This window comes from Bos grunniens, chromosome 4, assembly GCF_055505025.1.
Source record: "Bos grunniens cultivar Pamir isolate PY7600 chromosome 4, Bosgru_T2T1.0, whole genome shotgun sequence".
NCBI classification, from domain to species: domain Eukaryota; kingdom Metazoa; phylum Chordata; class Mammalia; order Artiodactyla; family Bovidae; genus Bos; species Bos grunniens.
Window position 1 is genome coordinate 54,019,594 of NC_141168.1, and position 15,405 is coordinate 54,034,998.

The 15,405-nt window shown below is 42.6% G+C and overlaps 1 protein-coding gene across 1 annotated transcript in view; it reads left to right on the plus strand.

Moving 5' to 3' along the window:
* Positions 1–13,546, plus strand: part of MTURN (maturin, neural progenitor differentiation regulator homolog) — a 34,100-nt gene extending 20,554 nt beyond the window's left edge. The window contains exon 3 of the mRNA XM_086396462.1: positions 8,241–13,546. Coding sequence (XP_086252588.1) covers positions 8,241–8,351 — 111 coding nt within the window. The 3' untranslated portion in view covers positions 8,352–13,546. The remainder of the gene's footprint in view (positions 1–8,240) is intronic.
* The last annotated feature ends 1,859 nt before the right edge of the window (positions 13,547–15,405 follow it).

The window sequence follows — 15,405 nt, forward strand, 5'->3', positions numbered from 1 at the left end:
CTTTTCCAGGTTTTCTCACTCAGATTAACCTTCGTCCTCTCCCTGGGGTTGCTATGTGACTCCACGTTTTTTTCTCTTTTGAGAAGCAGAGACATTTCCACAAGAAAAATTTCCTTAATTATGTCTTACTGACATGAGCAAGATTGTTAATTTTTTTTGCCACTAGTGGCTGGAGAGCTAGGGATTAAACCCCACAGGAAAACCCTTTGTGACCCAGAAAAAGTTCATTTCTTGCTTCTACTCTTCTAGTCTGCTCAAGCGTCTGGAAGAAGAGAAAGAATCCACCTGTGGGAAGCTACCCCAGTGGGTCATAAAGTCTGATAGGGAAGATTATGCACAAATGTGGGTTTTAATAAAGACACATTGAATTAACAACATTATAAATCAACTATACTTCAAAAAATATTGATAAGAAAAACAAACACAAAACAGCCAACCACATCCAGAAGAAAACCACATTGAACACTGACAATTTAAGTTTATCATGGCATTTGTTGTTTGCTCATGTTTTGAACATTCAAACCCTTGTCATTTAGGGTATGATGCCCCTAAAGTAAGAGAGTACCTATTGCTCTTGCCCATTTGGGTCTTACATCACTCTTGCCGCTTAACCTCTATTTACTTTTCCTATTATGGAGAAGACAGACTGACCAGGATCCCATCAGAGGTTTATTGGTAGCACTAGCCTCATGGCTTAAGATCGTTGTTTTTGTTCAGTGGCTAAGTAGTGTCTTTTTGACCCCACGGACTGCAGCACGCCTGGCTCCCTGTCCTTTACTTCACTATCTCCTGGAGTTTGCCCAAGTTCATGTCCATTGAATCAGTGATGCCATCCAACCGTTTCATCCTCTGCCACTCTCTTCTCCGGGCTTAAGATAAACAGTGACAAATTTCCCAAATGCTTTAGAGTCTCAGTACTCAGACTGTGGTTTCTGGATCAGCAGTATCCCCATCACCTGGGAGCTTGTTAGCAAAGCAGAATCTTGGGTCCCACCTGAGACCCACTGAATCATAGTCTCCCTTTTAGGTAGATCCCAAGGTGAGTCATGTACACAGCAAAGTATGAGAAATGCTGCTTCAAAAAGTCCTCTGTAAGGAGCTTACAGGGACCTCAGAAGCCACAGGGCTCTTCCTGGAAGCCCCAGATGACTAGCTGGTTGACCATGCACTCCAAGGCCTAGATACTGTCTCCTTTTATAAAGACAGTATAGTCTGCGTGCTTGAGTGCCACCTTCAGAGATAGCAGATGCTAAATGCCAACTGATTTCAGCCTCAGCTAGTTTATCAGATCAGATCAGATCAGTTGCTCAGTCATGTCCGACTCTTTGCGACCCCATGAATCGCAGCACGCCAGGCCTCCCTGTCCATCACTAACTCCTGGAGTTCACTCAGACTCACATCCATCGAGTCAGTGATGCCATCCAGCCATCTCATCCTCTGTCGTCCCCTTCTCCTCTTTCCCCCAATCCCTCCCAGCATCAGAGTCTTTTCCAATGAGTCAACTCTTTGCATGAGGTGGCCAAAGTGCTGGAGTTTCAGCTTTAGCATCATTCCTTCCAAAGAAATCCCAGGGCTGATCTCCTTCAGAATGGACTGGTTGGATCTCCTTGCAGTCCAAGGGACTCTCAAGAGTCTTCTCCAACACCACAGTTCAAAAGCATCAATTCTTCGGTGCTCAGCCTTCTTCACGGTCCAACTCTCACATCCATACATGACCACAGGAAAAACCATAGCCTTGACTAGACGAACCTTTATACCACCTTTGAAAAGACCTGGAGTTAGTTTTGCAGATAACCAATACTCTCATGGGTCCAAAGAGCTTTAGTTCTCAAGGATTGGCATCTCTGCCCGTTAGGTACAACCCTGTTAGGATGGGTGGACTCCAGTAGTCCCTATGTGTTCAGAGAAAGTTCCGAAGGAGCAAGACCCTGGGAATGTTATCATTGTTGTCCAGAGCAATCATAAAGATTTTTTTCCAGGAAAGTGAAAAAATTTTACTAAAATAAAAGTGAATGATTCTATCAGGAGTAATTTAAGTATACTTGACAGGATTTCTTGGCCTGTCTTTTTCCTTATAAGAATGTGTGGGTGCAGTTAAAGCAAGGACTCAGGATTCTTCCCAGTATGTTTATACTCCTGTTTCTGATATGTCTTCTTGACTGTTAAAATTTTGGATGCAGTAATTAAATTTATTTTTTTTCCAGTCTGGCTCTTCAATCTATTCTTTTTCCCCCCAGTTTTATTGGGATGTAATTGACATAAAGCATTGTATAAGTTTATGGTGTACAGCATAGTGATTTGACTTACATACATCATGAAAAATAGTTATCACAGTAAGTTTCATGAATATCCATCATCTTATATAGATACAAAATGAAATAGAAAATAAAACCTTTCTTTCTTGTAATGAGAACTCTTAGGATTTACTGTTTTAACAACTTTCTTATATAGCATGCAGCAATGTTTAATTATATTTACCATGATGTACATTACATCCCTAGTATTTATTAATAACTTATAACTGAAAGTTTGTACTTTTTGATTGTCTTCATCCAGTTCTCCCTCCCCACCCCACCCCCACCTCTGGTAACCCAGAAGTTAGATTTATCTACCATAGATGAGAGTGGAGGCAGAGGTGGCAATGCTAGATTATTACATTTCTGTATGGTGTCCTTTCTTGCTCTTATGCTTTTTTCGTTCTCCTCTGCATGCTTCCAAATTGTACATACTCATAAATGTTGATGCTAACACTGCATATTGAATTTTTTAATGTTTATTACTCAGTTGAAAACACTGAAGCCTCCAGCCAAAGAAATAGCATGGACAGCTGGAAGGGAATCTCCCAGGTAGCCTAGTGGTTAGCTATGTGAAGTCTACAACCCAGTGGCCTGGTTTTGAATCCTTCTCTGACGCTTCCTGGGTAACATTGGGCAAATTTACTCAACATCTCTTTGTAAAGGAGAGATAATACCTACCACATAGGATTATTATGAAGACGTATGGAATTCAGGTACAGAAAGCTGCTTATACTGTACCTATCACAGTAGCCTAACCAATATTAACTCTTAGATTGAATCTGAAGTATGACAGAATTGGTTGGTTCATTGGAATGGAAGCCTGGGAATCAAATGAAGAGGCTGATAGAACTGAGTTTCTTAGTTCTCATCCTACTTCCTAGGACTGATTAGCCATGAGGGGGTCTAGAAGCAAGCCCAGTAGAAGAGAGAAGAAGAAGCAGGGGGTGGAGACAGGCTACTCATGCATCATTAGTCCCCTTGAATCACTGAACTGGCTGTGCTTTAAAATGAGAAACAGACAGTCTTTGTAACCAGATGATTCATATGAGGCTCTATGGTTTGCAGACCATGGCCACATTCACTTTCTCATTTAATCTCCATAGTTTCTCTGGAGTAGAGCAGCTGTCCTTTACACAGAAGGATGCTGAGGCTCAGCAAAGGTGGGGTCCCCCAACCAGAACCCTGGCTTCCAGCTGCCAGGTCCAGTGCCTTTTCCACAGAACCTCTCAATGAATCTGCAGACCCTTTACTAAGGTACCTGAAATGTCCTGACAGCCATTGAGAGCTACTTCTTTTCTCTCTATATGTAAGGATGGGGGTACATGCATGCATGCTCAGTTGGTTCAGGCGTGTCTGACACTGCAAACCCTATGGACTGCAGCCCACCAGGCTCCTCTATCCATGGGATTCTCCAGGCAAGAATACCAGAGTGGGTTGCCATGCCTTCCTCCAAGGGATTTTCCCTACCCAGGGATTGACCCCGTGTCTCTTATGTCTCCTGCATTGGCAGTCGGGTTCTTTACCACTAGCACTCCTGGAAGCCCAAGAGCTCTCAAGTTAGCATCTGAATGTTTCCTGCCAAAGAGAAGGGCCTCCCAGTGTGGCTGATGCTCTGGACCTAGACCTTTGTGCTTTGGATTCACACACAAGATAAGGTGGGAAGCTGGGCAGAGGAGAGGGGTAGGGTTTCATGCTTGGCTTGCTGGAACCTCTTCTACAAGCCAACCTAAGCTGAGGAGAGGGTGGGTATTAAGGGATACCTACAGTTGGGGTCCATGTGAATTATGTAAAGTATAATGACAGAGGCTAATCAATGGCATGTCACTTTAGGACAAGATGGCCAATATATAGATGCATGCCTCAGCTGCACTTTCTGTGCCTGTGACAGCCATTGCTGACCGAACAGGATCTTCCCCACTGAGCCTCAGAATCGTCCTGAACCCAAGGCTCCAGGCAGCCAGTCAGATTTGTTAACTGAAAAGGAATCCAGTGATCATTCCTCTTTCAAGGAGCATCCCTTCAGTACAATGAGAAGTTACATTTCTTATTGAATTTATGAGTCTTCTTTTAGCATTTTGGTGACTCTGAAGTTCTTGGTCACAGTGACAATATTTATGTTTTATCAGCTACTTCAGTGGTACCGTTCATTCGATACTCTCACCTTGCTGTGTCATCCAGCAGCTCTTGAAACTGAACACCGAAATATTAGTCAACTGTGTTCATGGTAACCAACCATCTTTTTTCCCTCCTTGGAGTGCAGCTTTACCTTTTATTCCATCCACTAAGATACAGAAGGGAGACAGTGGTAGGAGAAAGGGGCTTCTCCCTTTCCCCAGCACACACAAGATAGATGCACACTGTGGAGACAAGATGTGCCCTCCCTGCCCTTCTCCGCAGTCAGCAGTGTCTCTGAGACAGCTGCAGCCTTCTGAGCTCATGTCTGCAGTTGGCTGTGGTGCCTTGGCAGACCCTGTGCATCATATGATCCATGATGCCCGGCAGATGATTTTTGTCCCAAGTATGTTCAGAGGGCTCTCTGAGACCTGTAAAGAGTTGTGGTCTGAGAACTTTCAGGGTAAAGGTGTTACTTTGGTCAGGACTCTGCTTACCCTTTCCTCCTTGAAGTCTTTGAGAGGGAATGGCAAGGGGGCACATGGCAGGGTGCTGGGAGGCAGTGCAGAGTCAACGGAACAGTCCATCTTGCTTTGTTCTAATGCATTTAGTGTTTGGATCATAGGGCCATTCAGTGAAGTGCCCTGAAAATGGTTGATCCTGGCCTAAAAATGATCAACCAAGGGGCCACATGTGAGAAAGGGCAGCCCTGGATCACAAGACAGGGCCAAGATGCCCACAGCCATGGCTTCCTGCCCGCACCAGAGCATTCATCCCTATTGAACCGACCCAGCAAGGGGCACTCACAGTTTCTAACCAGGACCAGCCAGTGCTTCAAGAAAATGTTTACTGTGTATTTATTGTGAATTTCCCTGATGATAATTATAGAGCATTTGGAAAATACAGAAAGATCAAAAGGAAAAAAAATTATCCATAGTCACATTGCCTAAAAGACTGCTCTTAAAATTTGGGCTTATTTCATTGAAGTCATTTTTTCTTTGCATTTGTATATACTTAAAAAAAATTGTATCATAATGAAAATGTAATTTTCATCATCTTTTTTATACACATGAGAACATTTTTTAAAAATTATTTTTATTTATTTTTGGCCGTGCTGGGTCTTCATTGCTGTGCCTGGGCTTTCTCTGGTTGCAGTATGTGGGCTTCTCATTGTGATGGCTTCTTCTGTGGGACCGGGGCTCTGGAGCACAGGCTCAGCAGTTGTGACCTGTGGGCTTAGTTGCCCTGAGGCAAGTGGAATCTTCCCAGACAAGGGATTGAACCAGTGTCCCCTGCATTGGCAGGTGGATTCTTTTTTTTTTTTTTATTTTATTTTTTAAACTTTACAATATTGTATTAGTTTTGCCAAACATCAAAATGAATCCGCCACAGGTATACCCATGCTCCCCATCCTGAACCCTCCTCCCTCCTCCCTCCCCATACCCTCCCTGTGGGTCGTCCCTGTGCACCAGCCCCAAGCATCCAGTATCATGCATCGAACCTGGACTGGCGACTCGTTTCATACATGATATTATACATGTTTCAATGCCATTCTCCCAAATCTCCCCACCCTCTCCCTCTCCCACTGAGTCCATAAGACTGATCTATACATCAGTGTCTCTTTTGCTGTCTCGTACACAGGGTTATTGTTACCATCTTTCTAAATTCCATATATATGCGTTAGTATACTGTATTGGTGTTTTTCTTTCTGGCTTACTTCACTCTGTATAATAGGTTCCAGTTTCATCCACCTCATTAGAACTGATTCAAATGTATTCTTTTTAATGGCTGAGTAATACTCCATTGTGTATATGTACCACAGCTTTCTTATCCATTCATCTGCTGATGGGCATCTAGATTGCTTCCATGTCCTGGCTATTATAAACAGTGCTGCGATGAACATTGGGGTACACGTGGCAGGTGGATTCTTAATCACTGGACCACCAGGGAAGTCCAGTACATTTTCTTATATCATTAGATAATTCAAAAATATTACTTTAAGTGGATATATAAGATTCCATTTTATGGATGCACCATAATTTATTTTAACCATTTTATTGAATGTTTTAGTAGTTTCTGTGTTTTTACATGTGTGTTACGAATAATACATCATGAATTTTTATAGGAGAAAATATAGAGGGGAATAGATATTAACATCTTGATGGGATAGTCAGCACTGTTCATTGTACTGCTGCTGACAGCCCAGATATCTGTGTGTGCATAAATATTATATGTGGATGATAGTTAAAAGTAGAGACTCTTTAGACTCTCTGATAAAACCTACTAGCCCTGTGAGCACCAATCCACTGAGCAATTGACATTTCCATCAAATAAGTTTATGAAAATTACAAAGGTAGTTGACTTCCATGAGATATCCATAGCTGCTGTACTGAGTCCTGTTAAGTGCTGTTGAATTTTTTTTAATTGAAATATAGTTTATTTACAACATTTTGTTAGTTTCAGGTATCCATTTAAGTTATTACATAACAATAACTATAATCCCCCATGCTATACAATATATTCTTGTTGCTTATTTACTTTACACGTAATTGTATCTCTGAACCCCCTACTCCTGTTTTGCCCCTTTCTCCTTCTCTGTCCCTACTGGTCACCACAAGTTTGTTCTCTATGTGTCTTTTTCTGTTTTGTTGTATGCATTCATATGATTTTTTAGATTCCACATATAAGTGATAACAGAGTATTTGTCTTTTTCTATCTGACTTACTTCACTAAGCATAATACTCTCTAGGTTTATCCATGTTGTTGCAAGTGGCAGAATTTCATTCTTTTTCATGGCTGAGTAATAACTCCAGTGTGTGTGTGTGTGTGTGTGTGTGTGTGTGTGTGTGACGTCTTCTTTATCCAGTCATCTGTTGGTAGACATTTAGGTTACTTCCGTGTCTTGGCTATTGTGAATAATGCTGCTGTGTACATTGGGGTACAGATGTCTTTTTGAGTTAGTATTTTTGTTTTCTTCAGATACATACCCAGGAGTGGAATTGCTGGGTCGTATGGTAGTTCTATTTTTAGCTTTTTGAGGAACCTCCGTCCTGTTTTCCATGGTGGCTGCACCAATTTACATTCCCACCAACAGTGTAGTACGGTTCCTTTTTCTCCACATCCTCTCCAATATTTGCTGTTTATAGACTTTTTGATAACAGCCATTCTGAAGTTTGAAGTGATATTATTGTGGTTTTGATTTTCATTTCTCTAATAATTAGCAGTGTTGAGCATCTTTTCATGTGCCTGTTGGCCATCTGTATCTCAGGTCTTCTGCCCATTTTCTGATTGGTTTTTTTTTTTTTTTTGAGTTGTATGAGCTGTTTATGTATTTTGAGTATTAACCCCTTATCAGTCATATAATTTGCAAATATTTCTCCTATTCAGTAGGTTGTCTTTTTGTATTGTCAGTGGTTTCCTTTGCTGTGCAAAAGCTTTTAAGTTCCAGTAGGTCCCATTTGTTTGTTTTTCCTTTTATTTCTTTTACCTTAGGAGATAGATCCAAAACTATATTGCTACAATTTATGTTAAAGAGTGCTATGCTTATGTTTCCTTCTAGGAGTTTTATGGTTTCTGGTCTTACATTTAGATCTTTACTCCGTTTTGAGTTTATTTTTGTATATGATGTGAGAGAATGTTCTAATTTCATTCTTCTACATGGAGCTGTCCAGTTTTCTCAGCACGACTTATTGAAGAGAGTGTCTTTTCTCCATTGTGTATCCTTGCCTCCCTTGTCGTCAGTGCTGTTGAATTTGTATTAGCTGCCTTTGGTTGTCTTCCTGCCTTTTGGCCACTTGGCACTCACAGCTGCTTCTCTTCTCTCCCCTGTAGTTACTGGGGCTTCCGGATGCAGATGACGACGCTTTTGAGGAGTACAGTGCAGATGTGGAAGAGGAGGAGCCAGAAGCGGACCACCCCCAGATGGGGGTCAGTCAGCAGTAGACTTCCAAGGGCTCCTGCCTGAGAAGGAGAGTGAGCCCCGTGTACCTAGGGTGGGGTCGTGAGCTCCTGGGTTAGCATTTTGCATTAGCACTTCGAAACAGGACGTCTGACTCCCAGCATCCAAATTAATATGAAATACCTTTTTAATGACCACACAATATCTGGGATGAGCTTTGCTCAGAAGTGACCTGAATTTTACTCCCGTTTCAGTGGGTCTCTATGGAGTTGTCTCTGTAGCCTTTGCCAGTTTGAATTTAGAGTCCATTCTGTGGCTGACTGTTCTCTCTTGAGTTTATGTTGGAGAACTAACATTTGCTGACTCGAATGTCGAGAACTCTGAATGTATTAAGGATATGCGTTGAGTCATCACAGGTGACATTACTGAGGGAAAGCATGGCAGAGAAGAAATGCAGTCTGCACTTTTAATGTACCTTTTAAGTGTGTGTAAGTGGAAGGTTTTGCTTATAAAGCATGAGTTTTAATATCTAGTCATTAAAACTGCCCAAGTGCAAATACACAGGCAGAAAAGGAGAATGACTTAATTTTGGATTAAGAGGGTAAGAGAAGCAAAGAAGCCTTTGTTGAAGTGTCCTGCCATTACTGAGTTACCTGGGTATAGAGCAACTGGTTCATGGTTAGGTAGAAACATTACCTGCATGTTCAATTATTTTAAAACATGCTGATTCCAAAGCTACTTTTAAAGTGGAGGATATAAATGGGATGACATAAATTATTGATTTCTTGAAAATGTTTATAAGCCACCCCCATATGAAACATTTACCCTCTCTCTTTATAACAAGATGGCAACTTATTAAATTATGAAAACATCCCGACTCCAAGTGCCACTTAAACTTTGAAGCCATAGATGAATTTAAAAGGAAAATAAACCAGGATAAAAAAAAATTTTTTTAATATGATGGAATCCTTCTTTACTTCCTTAATTCATCTCTTATTCTTTCAAAAAAAGTCAAGAAAAAGATCCCACTCTATAAGTTATTTAAAAATTGTAATCAAGTGCTTTGAAGAATTCAATTGCAGTGAAGTCATAAAGTGATATGAAGGTGGGACTTTTTAAATCATGGGTTAGCTTGGTTCAGTGGGGAAGTTTTAATGATCAAAATAGTCAGACAGCTCACAGGAGCAACTGTGATAATAACTGGAAACACTGCTGTCACCTTTTGACCACAAACACCGAGTGGGGAAATTCTTTGCAATGCTAACATGGAATTATTTAAAACATTCATTTTTCTTAGACCCTTCTGCATCTCTGGTTTTAATAAAAGATGCGGACTGCCTCTTTTACAACACTTGACAAGTCATAACATCTGGGGTGGAACTGTTGTTAACATGCACACATGTGCCTGTTGGGTTGTCAAAGTTTTAGATTAAGAAAGCAGCAGTAGAGGCCACAGAGCTCATGGGAGTCTTGTATATCTTCCAGGCATGTCGGTGTAAACTTGATTATCTTAACAATTTCTGTTTAATTGATTGGTGCTGTGAGGAGCACAGCTGCTTGTGGTTAAAATGGTGTCCTGCAGTTTTAAGTCAGCGGGTAAAATAATTTCGCGGTTTCCATCCGTGCTTCAGTGCCCACGTTTTGTCTTGATTTTTTTTTTCTTGGAAAGACATATTAAAGGTTAACTTAAAGTGAAATGAATTTCCTTCAGAGTAGCCTGTTAACAAAACAAACCTTGAGGTTTCATCCAGTGGGGTGAGCAGACTCCATGCTTTGCTCTCATGCCCGTGTTCTGATTGGCTGTGACCTGAGCACAGGTGATTGAAATTGCACCTCCCCATAGGTAGCACCCAGATCCATAAGCTCCATTTTCACACAGTAGGCCGAAAGGATGACTTCTGCCACCAAAATGAAGACGCTTGACTAGCTTGCTCCATTCAGAGGTAAATTGGAAATTTTGTAGTTCGAGGCTTAAAAATCTAAATTTACATATGTTCAAAAATGGAATGGACATTAATATAAAATGTATTTTATGAAAAAAGTGTTTAGGCTTTGACCAGATGCATTTTGGTATTATTATGCAAATGTTCTCTGTTTATAAAAATCGAGCTGAGATTAACTCAGCCATTCCATGCCGGGGAGAAATCTGGTCTTTGTTCTGCCCCCAGGGGTTGGGGGGAACATCGCTGTGTGTTTCTTATTTTTGTGACAAAACCCCAAAGAACTTTGCAAATCAGATTGTTCCCTCTAAAGCTTCGTTTTCTCTGAGTGTGCGTATCCGCTCCAGTGCACGCTGACACACGTGCACACACCCACCAGCGCTGTGGATTCTCTGTCCGGGTAGCACTAGAGCCTGCTCACTGTGGAGCCTCAGCTGGCTGGTCAGGGACGCAGCAGCCTGTGGTTCTCATTATGGAAGCGGTTCCCTGGCTAGACTCTCACAAACACATAAACACACTGAGCGGAGAGGCTCTGTGGCACCATGGGAGGAGCGGAGACCCAGGAGTTAGGAGAGAGACCTGGATTTAGCCCTGACTCTGCCCGTGACCTTGGGCCAGTGACTTCACTCACCTAAAGCAGGTGGTGGTTGCCTTCCTGCTTGAACCACTGCCCTTCCTTAACTGTCTTATTGTGTGTGTGTATCAAGAGCTACAGTCAAGGAAACTCTTCAAGAATGCAAAGGAAATACCTTATGAATCTTGTTTGTGTTGGTCTGTGAGTGTTCGCAGCCCCTTAGCCCCGATGCTAAGGGGCTGATGAGATTCTGTTCCTTGGGTGAGAAGGTGAAGGAGGGCCCCCAGGATCATGGAAAACATACTGATTCCAGTTGGTGTGCTTTGCTGTGGAAGGCAAGGGTTTTCCTGGTGCCCTGACAGACTGGGACTTTGGAAGTAGAACAAGTTTAACTTAACTGAGAAGGGGAATTCACATGAGGAAGAGCTGGGAGATAGTGAAAGATGAGTACTTTGTTGCCATGTCATCCAGGGAGAGAGAGAAGTAATAGGAAGTGACTGAGTATATATGCGCAGGCATGTGTGTGAGTGTGGGTGGGTGTGTGAATAGGGGGATGGTTGGTTGCTTATCAATCACTGTGGGCTAACTGTGAAGTCATGCCTGTGATAACATTACAAAACCTGGATCCCAGGTTTGAGTGAATCACAGAAACATTTTGCTAATGGTGACATAGTTACTTTCCCTGCCTACTAATCATACTGAAGAGACTTTGGGGAGTCGAAGAACAGATTCTGGAGGGAGGTGAGACCCCATAGTATCCCTGTGATCACCCTGGAGACCCCAGTGTCCACCCAAGTCTTCCAGGCTCCCAGCAGCACATAGTGCTTTTTCCCCCCATGTCTAGAACATGAAAAGTCTCTTATTTAGGGATTCTCCTTGTGTCTTGGTGCCAGAATCAAAGTTTCCAGTGTCTGCCAGTGAAACCTCTCTCCTCTCAGTCAGTATCCACATAGGAGCAGAAACCTTTCCCCAGCACAAGTACATCTCTAAATTCTGCTTCTGGTTCATGAGAGCACAAAGTGTTTGGACCCAGGGGAGCTGCGATATTAGAGCATTGTCAGAATTTCTATTTTAGAAATCTTGCATATTAAAATGTACAGGTGGGGAAGCTGTGGTAGGAACAGACCTGATTTCCCATGGTTTAAGTGAAGACACGTAAGAATAGGCAGGATTTAACCTGGGGTAGGAGGAGAGGAGTGAAATGTCCAATAGAATGACAGAGTTAGGGTCTGACTCTTTAAATAAATAAAGCCAAGAGGCAGTTATTCTATAAAGTACAAGAGAACTATTTTCCTGGCTATCTCACCAGGGGCCTGCTTTCCTGATAAGGGACTGCTTGCCTGTTGAGAGGCGAGTCCTGAGTTGGGGGTGGCTTTGTGGCTTTAAAAATCCACCCCCACCCCAGCCAAGGAGACAGTGGATGGCCTGCAAATTGGTGGAGTTCTGTTCCTCATTAAACCACCTGCCAGAGAAGCCTATGTTTCCAAAGTGCTGTCAGATCTGAGAGGGGCCTCTGATCACCTGGCAGGCAGGAGAACCGAAATTGACCTCTCTGTCTGCTGCAGAGAAGGGTCTGTATCAGAAATGTCCCCGCTGGCCAGAGGGCAGAGCCCACCTCCTCCACCACGCTCCCGGATTGTAGAAAGAGCACAATTGAAACGCAAGTGGATCCCAGATCCCGCTTCCCTCTAGTGAGTGTTAACTCCAAAGAGATGCCGTTGCCTGATTGGTTAGTCTCCAGAGTACCAGACAAGCCTCAAATGTTTTGCATTAAAAACAAATCCTCTTCCATAAAGACATAATCAGTTATCTTGGTGATACCAGGTATGAGGTGAAAGGCTGAAGTCTTCTGGATTTTATGCAGACTAATTCTCAGACTTGCCAGAATGCCAGTAGCCACTGGTATCCGTGGCAACGTGGTGTCTGTGGTAAAATATATTGCTAAAGCTCATGTTCATTGGGCAGGTTGTTAAATAAGGTGTTGTCTTTTATATCACATTTGGATATCACTCACATTTGGATTACAAAAACAGGACCCATGAGCATTTCATGTTGTAGAAAGTCCATTTAAAGCACGGTATGGTTGAATAGGCACAAGTAGTTAAAAGCAGGCGCCAGGCCACACACAAATGAACACAATTTGCTGAGAACTGTGCGTTCAAGTTGTTCAGTACCACGGAGAAAGCTGACGGTCTGTTCTTTGTAAAAACTGCCTTTGCCTGTTTTTTCCTTTTGTTTTTGTTTCTTCAGATTCAGTTTTTACTTTAAATACCTTCTGATAGGTAGGCAGATAAGATACAGAGCAGTGCTTTGTATCTCCTCAGCGTTTTAGAGGCGAGAGTAAACCGTCAGTTCTAGGGAAAACCTGAATCCATCTGTGAACCAGTCTTCACTTGTGTAAGAGAGCAGCGCTGAGCTATCCGCATAAGAAGCAAAAGCAAGGAACGGTTTGGGGCTTTTGTTTTTTAGGTGAGAAATGTTTCATGCAGGGTGTGTATGCTTTCTTTGCCTTTATATTTCTTTTCGAAGAAATCTCTTGTAAATTACAGAACTGTGAAATGGGTTGCCAAAAACTGTTGCCCTTCGTTAGATGCTTCAGCAGTGTAAACCCCAAACTGAACCCTGTCTACACCTGCTCCTTCCTCACTCCCCTGTGGGTGAGGATCTCATCCAACGATGTAATTACCATACGCTTGCTATTAAAGAGCCTTCCGATCTCTGGTGACATGTGCTTCTTGTTTACCGTCTCCACCACATTTGGTCCTAAAGGACACCTTACTTGATCTGAAGGGGGACGGGAACTGGGGATCATCAGCCAGCTCTGTGGTCGCTATTGTTGGGGCCTGGCTGGGGTGGGAGTGGGCGAGTGAGGACGTGATTGCAACAACCACTGATACGATTCAGATGTTAATAATTGATGTGTTTGGAAACATTAATCTATTCTGATGCTGCAGCTGGTGTTTAGTAATTTTCCACTCTTCCTTCAAACCTTAGATTTTTTTTCCCCTTGTCCTAATCAGGAATCCATTATGGCACCAATTAGAAACCTGTGGTCATTCTGTGATGACAGGACACTATTTCCCACTACTTTCCTCCCACTTGTTTTTCAGAAACAGTGGCATTTAAAGAATAAATCTGGAAGTTGGTAATAAGTCCCATTATTTAAGAGCAAGTTTCTTTCCCCAAATGAATAGGTCTCTATAGATTGTTAAATTAGATTTGCGATTGCCTGAAATAGACACAGCCCAGAAGCTCATGTATGTGTTTCGGGTAACTTGATTTGTGCTTCTTCATTTTAACATGGCTGTTAGAGAGTGTACTGAGTGGTGGGCAGTGTGCAAGCTTGCAGACCTCACTTAGTGGCAGCGATGTGGTCTTCCCCAGACAAAGCCTTTCTTACAAGAGAATTCCCTTGTTACTGTTGGTTGAGCACTCTCACAGATAGACCTTTTGGTTTTTAATATTTATTTATTTGGCTGCATCGGATCTTAGTTGTGGCACGTGGGATCTAGTTCCCTGACCAGAGATCGAACCTGGACTCCCTGGCGGAGTTTTAGCCACTGGACCACAAGGGAAGTCCCTCACAGATAGGTTTCTAAAAATGCAAACCTGCTGCTCTATCCGAGCGCTGGGCCTGGTGCTCCCTTAGCAGAGACTCTTTCTCTACTCGGTTGTCCTAGGACAAGGCTCTAGCCCAGTCTCCTCCCTGACCGGCTGTGTGATCATAGGCTTGTCACCTCCCCGCCCCCCATCTCTGTTTCCTCATCTGTAAAGACAAGAGTATGGATTCATTTGCAAGTTCCCTCCGGGCACTAGTGCTGTGGGGACATGTCTTGGCTACTGAGATCAGGGCAGGAGGGAAACAGAGTTTATAAGGAAAGTGCTTTCTCAGGAGACCAGGGCTGGACGAACAACGATGGCAAAACTATTTCTCCATTTTGAACCCGTGTTCTCTAAGGTCCCTTTTAGAAATAAAGAGTCCAAAAGAGAGGGATTAATAGTTGGAGCAGAGGGGATTTGTAGGGAAACTACTCTGTGATACTGTAATGGTGAATCCATATAATTATAAACCTGTCCAAACCCATAGAATATACACCACCAAGTGAACTCTGATGTAAATGATGGACTCTGGGTGATAAGGTGTGTCAGTGTAGGCTTCAAATGCATCACTATGTGGGGGACGTTGAAATGGGAGAAGTGACGCATGTGTGTAGACGGGGGATCAATGGGAAATCTCTGTCTTCTGCTCATATTTGCTGTGATTCTAAAGCTACTATAAAAAGTAAGCACTAATAATAAAACAACAAAAAAAGAAAGACCCCAGCCAAAATAGTAGATGTGTATTAGCTCCAGTGCTGACATCCCTGGATACTTTCTCCTGCCTTCCTACATGTCCCTTCTTTTTGTGATCAAGAATACAGGATAGGGGACTTCCCTGGTGGTGCAGTGACTCAGGCTCTGTGCTCCTAATGCAGGGCTCCTGGGTTCAATACCTGGTCAAGGAACTAAATCCCACACACTACAACTAAGAATTCGCTTACTACAACTAAGAATTCACTTGCCACAACTAAAAAAAAAAAAAAA